The sequence below is a fragment of the Drosophila arizonae genome, chromosome 5 (assembly GCF_054131065.1).
Source record: "Drosophila arizonae isolate 15081-1271.41 chromosome 5, UAZ_ARI_1.0, whole genome shotgun sequence".
Classification (NCBI taxonomy): Eukaryota; Metazoa; Arthropoda; class Insecta; order Diptera; family Drosophilidae; genus Drosophila; species Drosophila arizonae.
In genome coordinates, this window is record NC_142925.1 from 14,365,239 (window position 1) to 14,378,602 (window position 13,364).

The following is a 13,364-nucleotide window of genomic DNA, read 5'->3' on the forward strand; positions in this document are numbered from 1 at the left end:
TTTGAAGCTCTAGAACAGCTGATTTTTGTTTACATTAAATCAGTCATATCGATTACTTTCGTTTGTTATCGATACAGCGTATAAAATTAACGAAATGTAAAGTTGTAAATCATCGTTTATAATCGATATAGCAGACACAACCAGCCGCATTTAAAATCGACGAAATATATTGAAATGTGAATCATTGAAGGTATTTTCTTTTTGTTTTGTTTCTACATTCTTTGCTTTTAAATTTGTTGTTATCGTTTTCTTTTTAGGCATTGTCAGCTATTGGAAAGTTTGATATCGCAGCAAAAAGGGCGTTTTGCTCAGGAATGCGAGTGACAAGAAACAGTATTAAAATGCGAACAATAATATGTTTCGCCATAACTTTAATATGTGTGTGCATTTTGGATACAATATTGTCTCACAATGTTGAAGATGAACTAAGTACAACCCATGGATTTGCGCACAAGTGCAGCTTTGAGCAGATTTATTGCTATGACGATGTCCAGCTGCCAAAGCCCACTGTGGGCCTGTTGTATCCTCGCGCATCCGAGACGCGGGAGGTAAACTCTCTGGACGGTGTTTGGGAACTGGTCCGTGGCAATGCCAGTGATCCTCTCCAGGGCATACGTGAAAAGTGGTTTGGTCGTAGTCTCCGCTCCACAGGTCGTGAAATAATCAAAGTACCTGTGCCAGCATCGTATAATGATCTGACCGTGGATCAGGAACTACGCGACCATGTGGGCACAGTTTGGTATGAACGACACTTCTTTGTGCCCAGCAGTTGGAATATGAGTGGCACACGCACCTGGATACGTTTCGGCAGCATCCACTACGCATGCATCGCTTGGATCAATGGTCAGAGGGCTGTTAAGCACAGCTTTGGCCATTTGCCCTTTGAAGTGGAGATCGGAAGATTGGTCAAATATGGCCAGGAGAATCGAATCACAATCATGGTTGACAATCGGCTAAGCAATTCCACTATTCCCCAGGGTGCAGTGATTAATGAGTCTAGTGACAATGGTTCCGTCGCTGTTCAAACCTTCACATTTGACTTTTTCAACTACGCCGGGATACATCGTTCCGTTCAACTTTATACCACGCCGGCGAAATACATCAAGGACATTGAGCTTAAGACGCAGGTGAACAAGCAAATGGGTCGCATCGACTATCGCTTGTGGATTGGCAATGAGCAGGAACAGGATGTGTCCAAGTACATCAACGTCAAACTGCTGGATAGAGATCGCAATGTGGTGACACATCAACTAAATCGGAATTATCACAATGGCACTTTGTTAATACCTAATGTGAAGCCTTGGTGGCCCTATCTAATGCATCCGGAGCCCGGCTATATGTATACGCTGGAATTCCAGTTGATGGCTGAGAATGATCTGTTGCTGGACAGCTATCAGCTACCCGTTGGCATTCGCAGTCTCAACTGGGACAATAACAGCATATACATCAATGGCCAGCCGATCTATTTGCGCGGCTTTGGCAAGCACGAAGATTCCGATGTAAGTTGGCTTGAAGGCACTTGTATCCATGATCTTCAATAATAATTCCCTTTCAGATACGCGGCAAAGGCTTGGACAATGCCTTGCTTACCCGCGACTTTAGCCTGCTTAAGTGGGTGGGAGCTAATGCCTATCGCACCTCCCACTATCCCTACTCGGAGGAATCGATGGAGTTTGCCGATGAGCACGGCATCATGATCATCGATGAGTGCGCCAGTGTGAATACGGATTTGTTCCAGCCAGAGCTGTTGCAGAACCACATGTCCTACTTGGAGCAGCTGATACATCGCGATCGCAATCATGCGTCCGTGATAGCCTGGTCAATAGCCAACGAGCCGCGCACACAGAAGCCAGAAGCCAAGGATTATTTCGGGTGAGTCAATCAGCAATTATTCCATATGCCAATAGTATAAACTATTCTCTTTCGGCAGAAAATTGGCGAATTATACACGAAGCATTGCGCAGGGACGCCCCCTAACGGCTGCTTCGAATGTTGACAAGCCGATCAAGTGCATGATGTCTGCATTTTTGGATATCATTGGCTTCAATCGCTACAATTCCTGGTATCACAATCCCGGTCGCACGGACATGATTATAAATCCAATGTTTGAAGAGGCCTTGAGCTGGCGGCAACTGCACCAAAAGCCGGTCATTGTGTTCGAATATGGCGCTGATACCCTCGAGGGATATCATACAGTGAGAATACAGAGCTAGAATAGCATAGACGAATATTACTTGCTAATTCTCCAATCATTTTTTAACAGCTGCCCACGTTTATTTGGTCGGAGGAATATCAGACGACGATGCTATCAAAGCATTTCCAGGCGTTCGACAAACTGCGCAAGCTCAAATGGTTCATTGGCGAATTTGTCTGGAATTTTGCGGACTTTAAAACTGAGCAGAGTAGGTTCGATTCAAATATTCAATAAATATAGAATAATCATTCTCTCTTTCTGTTGATAGCCTATACGCGGGTCGGTGGCAATAAGAAGGGCGTTTTCACCCGTAACCGGCAGCCGAAATATTCAGCGTATCTGCTGCGACAGAGGTATCACATGCTCGCTTCTAAGCTAAATAATGCCAGCTTGCCGACAGACCTCTTTAATTACATTATTGACTTTGGATTATAAATAATGCTGTTCATGTGCAAAAGGCTTGTCTCCTCTATTTACAGTCCATACAATTAGTTAAATTAATTAAAGCCAAAATGCAAATAATTATATTGCCCATATACCACTTTATGTACATGCTTATTTTTTATTGTTTTAAAGTTCTTTCACGAAAGTATACCATATACTTGTATTTATAAACAAAACGTAAAATTAAATAAATACTGATACTGATAATTTGCTAGGGAATTTTGAGAAATGCTAAATGCTGATTGCGGCTGCTGGCGGGGGAAGCACTCAACGACATCCCTGATAAAGAGCAGTGCGATTTCCATAAATGTACGTACATATATATAAGAAAAGCAGAGAGCTCCCCAATCTACATTCAGTATTAAGTTACACTGCTGACAAGATGCAAAACTCAGTTCTATTCCTCGCCTTATTGGTCTGCCTTGCGCCTTTTGGCGCGATATCTGCGGAGAATTTGACAATTTACCTGGAGGACTATATAATTCAGAACCAGAGACAAAATGATGCTAGACTGGCTCAGATTGAGAATGAATTGGACACAGTTCGATCCATCTTCGCCAGCGGACTGCGCGCAATCAGCATCCAGGGCGATCAGATGGAGCTCAAGCTGGAGGAGGTGAAAGCGCGTCTAGATCCAATCGAGTTAATCGACTCGTGGCACAAGCAATGCGTGCAAAACTACAGCGGAACCATTCCCTCAATAACCAGCAAATTAGTGTTGATATTTCCGCTTTTTTTCTCGTCAAATCTGGCATTGTTTTTTTTTTTAATTTGAATGCGGAAAGAATTGAATGCAGCGGCAAGCGTGAAATCTAGCTTTTTAAGCGCTAGAAAAATGACAGCACTGACGCAAATACAGCTGACCAGGCATCATCTCGCTCTAACTTACATAGTATTCGCATGTTATACACATGCATACACCAGTTTGTATATGTATTAAGAGCATAGCTCACAAATAACTGTTGAACATTTCGCAAATGCTGTAAATAATTCCCTTTCACTCACACTTTTGCGTCGGCTCGTAAGCGATCGGACAGAGACGTTTTTGTTGTGTTTTTGTTCCTTATTAGCATTTGACATCCAATTTAATAATCACTTTTAACTCCAGATCTCTACAGTCAACACGTATACCATAAGCAATCAGAAGAGCTTCAACACGTACATGCAGCAGGCAAAGTGTGCAGCGGACATACGCATCAACCAGGCCTGGGAGTGTGCCTTTACCTCGATCTATAACACAGTATCTGCAGTGAGCACGGCTGTGCGTCTCATCGATGATTGCATTTTTAATCAATTGGCCTGTGCCTCAGTGACCTGCACTACCGGCTGCAGCAATCACATGGTCATCAGCTTGAAGGAAAACGACTTCAATAACGAGACCATCAAGAATCCCTTCATCGGCTTGAATAGTAAACTTGGTTGCATCGAGATGAAGTTCAAGAATTAAGCATATGCAATATGTGAAGGTGGCTTGAGACATATCCTAACATATAATTTGTATATATGTACACATATATAACACTGTTCTGTTCAACAATTTTGCTATGCACAATAATAAAGTAATATCTCATTGAGAAAGCAAAGAAATGCTATATTATTTGAGCTAATGTCCTACAATTAGCTTTTCTATTAGACTGTTTTATTTCCTATAAGAATTTCTTCTAAGGATTTATTCTAAGTATTTCCTCTGCGAATTTCCTCTATCCATTTTTCAGAACGAATCAGCGAATTTCCTCTAAAAGTGTCCTCCAAGTCTTTAATGCTTAGCTAATCGATCACACACTTCACTTCAGTTTACTGAACTGCACGACTGACCCCCACCCGGTCTGGGTGACTGAAGAAATGCTGCAGCTGCTGCCCTTTATATAGGGCAACTTTCACTCAAAGCCTAGGTCGCGCTCAAATGTTGAGCCTGACGCCAGGTAGAGGGCGTTGCAGTCGACCAATGGGAACACTCTCTGCTTCGTCAAGCGCTTTGGCTTCGTATACCGAATGAATACTGCATACATATAGAGAGCTTAATGTGCGTAGTTCCCCTTCGTTCCTTGCTTAGAGAGGGAAACAAATAGAGCGACAGATTTACCGAGAGACATACGAGCAGATATATACATATATATGTAGGCATACAAACACGCATAGTTAGCTTATGTACATCAGCTGCGGCAGTTTCTTCTGCTCTATAGTTATCTTAAGGGATAAGCCTACTGCAGCAGACTTATTATCAATAGGCTAGACCACCTTCACTAGCCCGATCTAGGTTAAACTGGCAACACTGATTGCAGCCTCATGTGTGTGCATGAAATTATAATACTAATTATAAATCCATAATTTTTATTGGTCCGCCCTAATCTATTTTTATATGCACCACCCAGCAGAGACAAATTGTAAATCCCTATAATAACCGCGATTATCTGAGGCGCCATTGTCGCTAAATACTGAGAATTCATAAATGTAAGCCAGAGCATAAACCAACAGCAGATAAACATACATATACATATAGTATGTACAAATATATAGTCTATCAAATATACAATTAGGGCACACCTGAAAGTGTTTCAGCTGCAGCGGGCTAAAATGAATTTCGCTCTAATGAATCAGGTGGTTTCTTGCCATCTACGATTAGAGATAATTCCCAGTAGACTTAGTCCACATTAAGCTTCATTCTTCATGGTGTTCATGTTTATCTATATAATAACTGTATATATGCTTTTATTCATAATATGCACGCGCGTGTGATTTCTATCTATAAAGATCTTGATCTTGTTTCACCAGCTCGTAAGCTAGTTTTTCTAATTAATATAAAATCAATATTTATGTTTATCACCTGAATTCCAACTGAAATTAGGGTTGTTTTCCACAGGTAGCAATTATCTACTAGGTGAGCAGAAGGTATCAATGCAATGATATTTGAGCTAAGTCTTCAAAGAAGTTCCGTGAGATTACCTTCCTTCATGAATCAGGCGTTTGTAGCGTGGGAAACGAGCTGTAAACATAGCAAACCTGAGTGATTTTTGGGAACAGGTAAACAGCACCGTTCACATCTCGCTAAGACAATACCAATTTTGATCGTTTATATGCAAATGTAATCAGAAATGTTTGAATGAGCATCAATAATCTAATTAAATATATCAACAGGCGAACAGAATTTCCAGCACGTTGCTGCCAAGCAAGGATATTTACCTCATGCAGGTACTGATTTACCTGATAGATTAAAAACTACCACCATCTGTTTATTGCGAGGAGTTCGTTTCTTTTAAGAAAGTTAAAGGCGATTTCAACCCTCCTTCGAGGACATTGTGTAAACAAAAATGTCTTGGTGGTTACCAGGGCAACAGCAATTCCAGCAGCAGCTAAGGGTTCATTCGCAATCAACACCTGGCTGGCCTACCTGGCCACAAGCAACCACCTTTTTGGATTTCTTACAAGATGCAATCTACTGTGCAACGTCTTCGGTGGTATCAGGCGAACAGCTTTGCCAGTTGCTCGTTCAAGAAAAATCTCAAGAAGCCACAAAACCCAGGCAAAGAAGGGATGAAACTGTCTTCATCCGAATAGTCAATAAAAAAAAGTTGAAGCCGTATAAACAATGGCTTGGAATGCTAAGAGGGCTAGGTAGGAGCAAGCGATCACAGGTAAAATTTCTTCTTATACCCCGACTCCAGTGAGTGTAAGCAATAGGGTAGACTAGTTGAGTTCATGATAATGTGCAACAGGCAGAATGAGAAATCCTTATGAGGAAGACATAGTTTCTTGAGATTTTGAAGAGTTAATCCATCTTCGCTAATCAAAGGAAAAGAGTTGAGAATGTTTTGATCTATGACTTCTAAAAAGGCTGAATATATAATACTAATATAATAATTAAGTACATTTAAATAAATACATTCTTGAATATGCATGATAAGCTGTGCTGATCATCATCACTATTATCAGCATGTTGTCATCATTATGAATACTATTTGAAAATCATCATTATGAGCATTATTATAACATCATCAACATCATTACCTTCATTCTCTGAATATTACATTATCATCATTTTCATTGACGCTCATCTCTTCCATTATATTTATCAGCATCAACCCCATCTCAATTACGATTGCATGGTATCTCTTAGTCCGGCACTTTCAACATCTTCTGTTTTCTTCCTAATTATGATGGGCGTGTGAAAAAAAGAAAAAACAATTCAAAGATCAATGAAAGAAATAAAAAAGTAGAAATGTGTTTTCTCTCAGAGGTGCAGCAGGTAAGGATCTTAACAGATTGGTTCCCAGCCATGGGAACCATGAGAACTTTTTGGTTTCTGTGAGAATTTTTCGAAAATATCTCGAAATTCTGAACAGGCGAACAGATGAAATTGTACTGTGAAATTCCCACGCTGAAGATTCTTGAGCAGATCCTCGACGTGTTTGCTGGCCATGTTTAACGGAAATGGGCGGAATGTAACGGACTATTAAGAATGTCTGTGCGTGTGTGTGTGTAACGTTTGTTACCTTAGACAATGTTAAACCTAGGCCCAGCTGCAGTTACAAGATACAAAACTCACACGAAAATGAGCGTGAGAATTTTTCACGCCAAATGACGTTAGATTACCAGGTGAACAGCAGTCGACGTAGAGAGAGAGACAGAGAGTTTTTCTGGCATAGAATGTTTAGAGAATTTCAAGAATCTTAGCGCAGCTCAAATGTGTTTGTCAGCAACTGTCAAGTGCGGCTGTGGGCCTGTTAAATTGACAGCCAATTTGCGATCATCATTAGGAGCATTTAGGGACGATCTTGCTCGCTCACTTATGCTCCCTCTGTCTCTCTCTCTATCTCTCACTCCCTCTCTCTTTCAATATCACGCTGTCTTCGAGTAGGTCGTTCCGCTTCATGGAACAGCCCTGTTGATTGTCACGATAATTTCATGTTTTCGAGCAGGCATACAGAACTCAGCAGCAGCAAGCTCTCAAGTCAAATATAACTCGTTAGAGCGCACACACACACACACACACACACTCATTCACACACTTGCCAAGAAGAAGACCCTAATAGACGCTGCATGCGTGGAGTGTGTATTAAATTACATTCAATTGATTTTCTCTCACAAAGCCTTTGTTCATTTCATTATATTCTGAGCTCATGGATCGCGTAGAAAGTGGGGTATATTGGTTTCTTAGCGAATACACAAATTTTAAAATCTTTTGTAAATTCAATACAAATAGAATATAATGAGAAAAAAAAATGTAAAAAATGAGTTATTCATATTAATCAAAAATAAAATAATAATAGTAATATTGATAATTACCGTATACTTATAAATAAATATTATTTTCGTATTCATATCTTATCTTATCTTATTTTCAATTCAATTACATCAAACTATACCCTGGCATATTCAAATATGTTTACTATACCTCACAGGGTAACTGCTAGTCCGTCACTCTCAACATGCCTACACTGACTTCTGCATCTAATTAAAATAAACAACAAATCTGGATATTTGTGAACACGAAAAGAGTTAAGAACTGTAGCAAACGAATAGGAGAACAGGAATTGAGCTAGGCGAGCGAACGCTCAGAACTCATAATGCTCGATCTGAGAGCTGAGTGAGGCATTTCTTGCACGCAGGTAGCTGCGCTGATGCTGCTGCTGACCTGTTCGAAATCAATTAGGAAAGCAAACACAAAGATCATAAATCAAAGGTTTCAAAAAGAGCGCGAGAGAGAGAGGGAGATAATGAGACAGGGACTGACATAGGGACAGACAGCGGATTAGTGATGCAGACAATGGGATGTGGTTTCCAAATGTAATCAAGCTGAACGAATGCACAGGTGCCCAGAATCCTGCCATAAGGTGGGAGTTGTCGTTGAATTATCTAAATGTCTGTGACCTAAAGATTTAGAGATCTGAGTTGGCTAACCTGCTAGAAATTGCTGTTTGCCTATTCGATTGCACCAGTTTAAGCCTTTGACCCTTTCTGTTAATTGAATATTATTCAACACAATTTAAATAAGATTAACGATAATCGATTGAACACAATTTCAGAATCAATGAAGCGTGACCTCAGTGCAAAAACGAACAGGACGACAGCAATGCCAAGCAGTAAATGAAAATTTTGAAATTTTAAAAATTCTCTAAAATACAAACTCCGATACTAATCTCTACCCATAAAATCTCGACTCTAAGCCGGCTACCTGCAGCTGTCAGCTGCATTGATGCTTGTGTTGCATCCAGGTTTAGGCACAACAAGGTGGTCTGCTGGCTCAACTGTGTGACGTCACAATTTGTGTGCGCGTACATTAAAATAGATCAATTTAGTTTTCTAGTTTCCTCTTTTAAGAACCATTAAATTAAAGTTAAATTAAATTTATTTTTGAGCTATAGCAAAAGTATGGATCGACTGCGCGCCACAATTCAAATAGCATAGCAGAGCACAACAGTAACATATAAAACTGCTAACGGAAATTGTTAACTAATTTTAAAAGTAGAAGAAATGCTCTTTGAAGGGCCCATTGTGTGAACAGTCTCTTGTGCCTTTTAACAGTGCCAGGAAGAAGTGCTTTTTTAACAGTGGGAATGGTTTTAAATTCTGTTAAATAGCATTGCCATTATGAGTACATCCTATGTATCGGTTTCGCTGTCATCTCTATACTTGTCACTCAGTGCTGCCGGATTTTCGAAATTATGTAGTAGTTTGTAAACAAACTAAAGTTAAAATTAATTTTATTTAATTAAATTCACCGAAACAATGCGAATTAGCCGCCACTTTTCGCAATTGTGGGAGAAGCGCAACCCCACTGCCGGCCACCTAGGTACTTATTTCTTCTTTGCGCTGCTGCGTTTAGTCCTGGTGTTTGTGCCCCAGTTGGGCTATATACATCCAGATGAGTTTTTCCAGAGTGTCGAGGTGATGACGGGTAAGCGGAATTGCATAGAAAATGGAAGGCTAGTCATACCACAAAATTCATTCGCATAGGTGATCACTTCCGTTTGGAGCACACGCGCACCTGGGAGTTCAATAACTCAATGCCGGTGCGTAGCATCACGTTGCCCTGGATGCTGATGCGTGTGCCGTGGAGCTTCTACGAGTTCTTGGCATTGTACGTGCGTGACTGGTGGCAGGTGGAGCTGATTAATAGCTATGCGTTTTTGGTATTTCCCCGCCTCATCTACACGCTCATCTCGTATAGCAACGATTGGTGTTTGTATCGCATTTGCCGACTCTACGGGCTGCGTCATGAGATCCGGTTGCTGGCGCTGGGCAGCAGTTGGGTGCTGCTGGTGTTCGGCACACGCACTTTTTCCAACACTCTTGAGCTGGCCATGTGCTCCTGGCTGCTCTGTCTGGTGGCCGAGTGCATGTTAAAGACAAACACCATCGTCTACAAGAAGGAGTACCTCGAGGAGAAGTACGACAAGGCAGCGTCGATCAGTGAGCGTGTCAAGATCTGGAAGTTGAAGAACTCGCTACCCGCACACAATCTGCAGCATCTGTTCGCTATGTCCAGCATCTGTGTGGCTGGCGTCTTCAATCGTCCCACTTTCCTGCTCTTCGGAGCGCCGATGGTCTTCTTCTGGCTGCTGCGCGGCATGGGAACGCGCAGCGTCAGCTTTCGGGACTTTAATCTGCGCATTGGACTCTTCTGCCTGTGCGCCCTGCCGGCTCTGCTGCTGTTCATCTTCTGCGACTCGCTCTACTATAAGCACCTGACCGTGGGCGAGCTGCACATGCTGCAGGTGGGCATCGACAATTTCGTATTCACGCCGTGGAACTTCATCAAGTACAACCTGGACCCGTCGCACACGGCCACGCACGGCGTGCATCCGTGCTATGTCCATTTGCTGGTCAATGTGCCGATGCTCTTCAATATACTCGGACTCACTGCTCTGGTGGCCTTTGCCCAGCTGCTGCTGCGCTTTTTCTGTGCCGAGTATCAGCTTCTGCCGCGCTTCCAGAGCATTGTGTCGCTGATGTCGGGTGCGATATTTGTGCCGCTCTTCTTCCTCTCGCTCATCAATCATCAGGAGCCGCGCTTTTTGCTGCCGCTGACATTTCCACTGCTGCTGCTGCATGCGCCGAAGCTCATCACCGGATTCAGTGCCACATATCCGTTCCAGACGCAGCATCCGATGCTGCGCTGGCTCTACGATAATGTCCTCTGTAGCCGAGCCTCGGCGCCGCATCTGCTGCGCATTTGGTATGTGTGCAATGTGGTGTTCACGGTCTTCTTTGGATTCATACATCAGGCGGGCATCTTTCCGCTGGCCCAGCGCATGGCGCATGTGGTGGCCACAAAGCCGATGGCCACCCATGTCCATCTGCTTACCTCGCACACGTACAGCCTGCCGCTGCATCTGGTCAATGTTCCAAGCTCCAGGGAGCTGCACTTCAATCCACAGACACATCAACGCTATCGACGCCCGCGCGACTTCTATCTGTATGAATACGGCGGCCTGCCAATGAAGAGCCTTCTGGACAAGGTGAAGCTCATTGCGGGCAACTGCGAACTGAAGCGCAACGGCGCCACGCGACTGCGCTACAAGATGTACCTGGCCATACCGGCGCCGCTCAGCGACGAACTGCACGAGGCGCTGCAGCGCTCCAATGCCAGCAGCTATCTGCATTTCGAGCTGCTCTCCGTACTCTATCCGCATCTGTCCACGGAGGCGTTTCCCCGTCTGCGGGGCCGACATCCCTGCGATGTGGATGCGCCACATTGGTCGCACGATGATCTGCGCGGCACCTGCGACGTGGAGCAGCCTCCCACGCTAAGCTTCGCCTACCTCAGCCGTCAGTTCAGCTCGTTTGTGCATCAGTTTGGACTGGCGCTCTACGAGATCGATGTGCGGCGCAAGCAGACGCGGGCACTCACGCACACAATCGATGTGAACACGACGCCTCTACCCGAGTCCACGGCGTAATTGTGGGCAGGGGGCGTGGCCATGCCATAACTGTCGCATGAGTGTCTTAAACCAAAGCATAAGCTAAGCATTCAACTAAATTCTTGTTGGCATCAACTATTTGTAACTCTAGTCACGAAAGGCATCATTTTTATAACAATTTTTCACACATACACATGCAAAAGCTAAAAAGATAAAATTAACCAAATACAAAGACATTCTATACGCATAACATTCCTGCTTGCAAACACAAACTACAACTAAGACGAAATTCTAAATTATTACTTGAAAACTATTAAAAATAAAACCTTTGTCGATCTCATATAAAATTTGTAATATATATTATATTTTTATTAAATTTTCATTTTAATTTTTTTGATAAAGATTAAATTAGTTGCGTTGAGTATTAAAAAAAATTTTTATTCTGTTAAATGTGCATTCTAATTGTTAAGCTTAAATATAAATTAAAATTTAATTGAAAAAAAATATATATATATATATACAATTTTTTTTTATTGAAAATATTATTTTTAATTAAGAAATGGCTTGGTAAAAATTTATGTCACATGCAAAAGAAGGCGTGAACATTCTATCAAATATAGTAAGAAAAAAAAATATATAATAAAAAAATAAAAAAAAAAAATAAAGTTATATTAAAAAATAAATATATAAAATGAAAATTATATACAAATTGATTCGAAATTTATTTTATGAGTTTGAAGAATACCCCATATAGGGTATATTGACTTGGTGATAATTGATTATATGCAAATGAAGGCGTGGTCAAGTCCAAGCAGAAAAGATGTCAGCCCTTGCTATCTTCAGCCTGATTGTATATATATAAGACTTGATCCTGCGACTAATAAGAGCCGTAGACTTCATATGCTGCTCGTATAGTTTGGGCAGATCATATTTGCTTCATATGAAATTCATTAAAATTATTGTGTATCAGATTTTTAGGCATATTTGTATAGTCTATTATAGCTTAACAAGTTTGTTTTAGAGGATACCTAAGGATATTTCTTGGACCACGATTGCCTAAAGAAACCTGAGAACAAAGTGTTAAAAATTCTCTTCTCTTAATAAAAACAGGAGTATATTTTGAGTTTTCTCAAAAGTTTATTCAGTGGATCATTAAAGCAAATATTTGGGATATGGTTGTCGACACAGTTAGTTTACTTCTTCTTCAGGAAGGGGCTGAAGACAGCGGGCGCAGCATAGGTAGCAACGGGGGCGGTGTAGGCGGGTGCGGCATAGGTGGCAACGGGAGCTGAGTACGTGGCAGCGCTGTAGACGGACGGAGCGTAGGCGGGAGCAGCATAGGTGGAGTAGGCAGCGGGCACCGAGTAGGTGGTCACTGGAGCAGCAGCGGCATAGGTGGCCGCATAGCTGGGCGCCGCAGCATAGGTGGCGGCATAAGTGGCCACAGGTGATGCCAGGTAGCCAGCCTGAGCGACGGCGAAGCAGAGAGCCAAGCAGATGAGGAACTGCAAGAAAAGAAGTGAGAGAATTAGTGGGTGAAGAGTGAGAGAGAGAGAGGGGGAGACAGAGAGAGAGAGATGCAGATAGCTACACTTACTTTCATATTGTTGTTGATTGGGTTGTTTGGTTGCCTGAGTTGTCAGCGACTGATGCTGTTGGCCAATTGGCCGAACTGTTTTATAGCCCAGCGATCGACTGCGCCGCCTTTGGCCCGAAACAAGTTTGGGGCTTAGGCAGAATTAGAACACAATGAACACGCAATGAGAATTTCGGCAGTACTCTATTTCATTATTATTGTTTATAATATATTATTTTATTGATTACGTTCAATGAACGCGGATGCCGCGCCTTGTACGGAATTCGGA

General features: G+C 42.2%; 4 protein-coding genes across 4 annotated transcripts; 3 read left to right on the plus strand and 1 right to left on the minus strand.

The window, feature by feature from the left end:
* Positions 1 to 49: 49 nt before the first annotated feature.
* LOC108616970 (beta-glucuronidase-like) lies at positions 50 to 2,845 on the plus strand. Its single transcript, XM_018012545.2, has 6 exons — positions 50 to 190; positions 258 to 1,499; positions 1,556 to 1,872; positions 1,931 to 2,195; positions 2,264 to 2,402; positions 2,463 to 2,845. Exons 2-6 carry the CDS (start codon positions 315 to 317, stop codon positions 2,627 to 2,629), a joined length of 2,073 nt encoding a protein of 690 aa, XP_017868034.1. The 5' UTR covers positions 50 to 190; positions 258 to 314; the 3' UTR covers positions 2,630 to 2,845.
* Positions 2,846 to 2,962: 117 nt separating this feature from the next.
* On the plus strand, positions 2,963 to 4,258 carry LOC108614939 (uncharacterized). The gene is given in 3 exon segments (XM_089469745.1): positions 2,963 to 3,355; positions 3,481 to 3,536; positions 3,580 to 4,258. Coding segments are annotated over 3 exon segments (897 nt in total). The 5' UTR covers positions 2,963 to 3,020; the 3' UTR covers positions 4,086 to 4,258.
* A 4,979-nt stretch (positions 4,259 to 9,237) lies between these two features.
* Positions 9,238 to 11,857, plus strand: PIG-Z (phosphatidylinositol glycan anchor biosynthesis class Z). The gene is made up of 2 exons (XM_018013308.2): positions 9,238 to 9,533; positions 9,593 to 11,857. Exons 1-2 carry the CDS (start codon positions 9,365 to 9,367, stop codon positions 11,536 to 11,538), a joined length of 2,115 nt encoding a protein of 704 aa, XP_017868797.1. The 5' UTR covers positions 9,238 to 9,364; the 3' UTR covers positions 11,539 to 11,857.
* A 759-nt stretch (positions 11,858 to 12,616) lies between these two features.
* On the minus strand, positions 12,617 to 13,300 carry LOC108615111 (uncharacterized). The gene is made up of 2 exons (XM_018009353.2): positions 13,097 to 13,300; positions 12,617 to 13,004 (listed from the first exon to the last, which is right to left on the minus strand). The coding sequence occupies exons 1-2, from the start codon at positions 13,100 to 13,102 to the stop codon at positions 12,693 to 12,695; spliced, it is 318 nt and encodes a 105-aa protein (XP_017864842.1). The 5' UTR covers positions 13,103 to 13,300; the 3' UTR covers positions 12,617 to 12,692.
* Positions 13,301 to 13,364: the final 64 nt, after the last annotated feature.

Bases quoted from the DNA above. Each gene is read 5' to 3' on its own strand.
- LOC108616970 (XM_018012545.2), top strand. From the start codon at position 315: ATGCGAGTGACAAGAAACAGTATTAAAATGCGAACAATAATATGTTTC. The intron at 1,873-1,930 runs GTGAGTCAATCA...CTCTTTCGGCAG, and splicing joins GAAGCCAAGGATTATTTCGG to AAAATTGGCGAATTATACAC. The intron at 2,403-2,462 runs GTAGGTTCGATT...TTCTGTTGATAG, and splicing joins GGACTTTAAAACTGAGCAGA to CCTATACGCGGGTCGGTGGC.
- PIG-Z (XM_018013308.2), top strand. From the start codon at position 9,365: ATGCGAATTAGCCGCCACTTTTCGCAATTGTGGGAGAAGCGCAACCCC. The intron at 9,534-9,592 runs GTAAGCGGAATT...TCATTCGCATAG, and splicing joins GAGTGTCGAGGTGATGACGG to GTGATCACTTCCGTTTGGAG.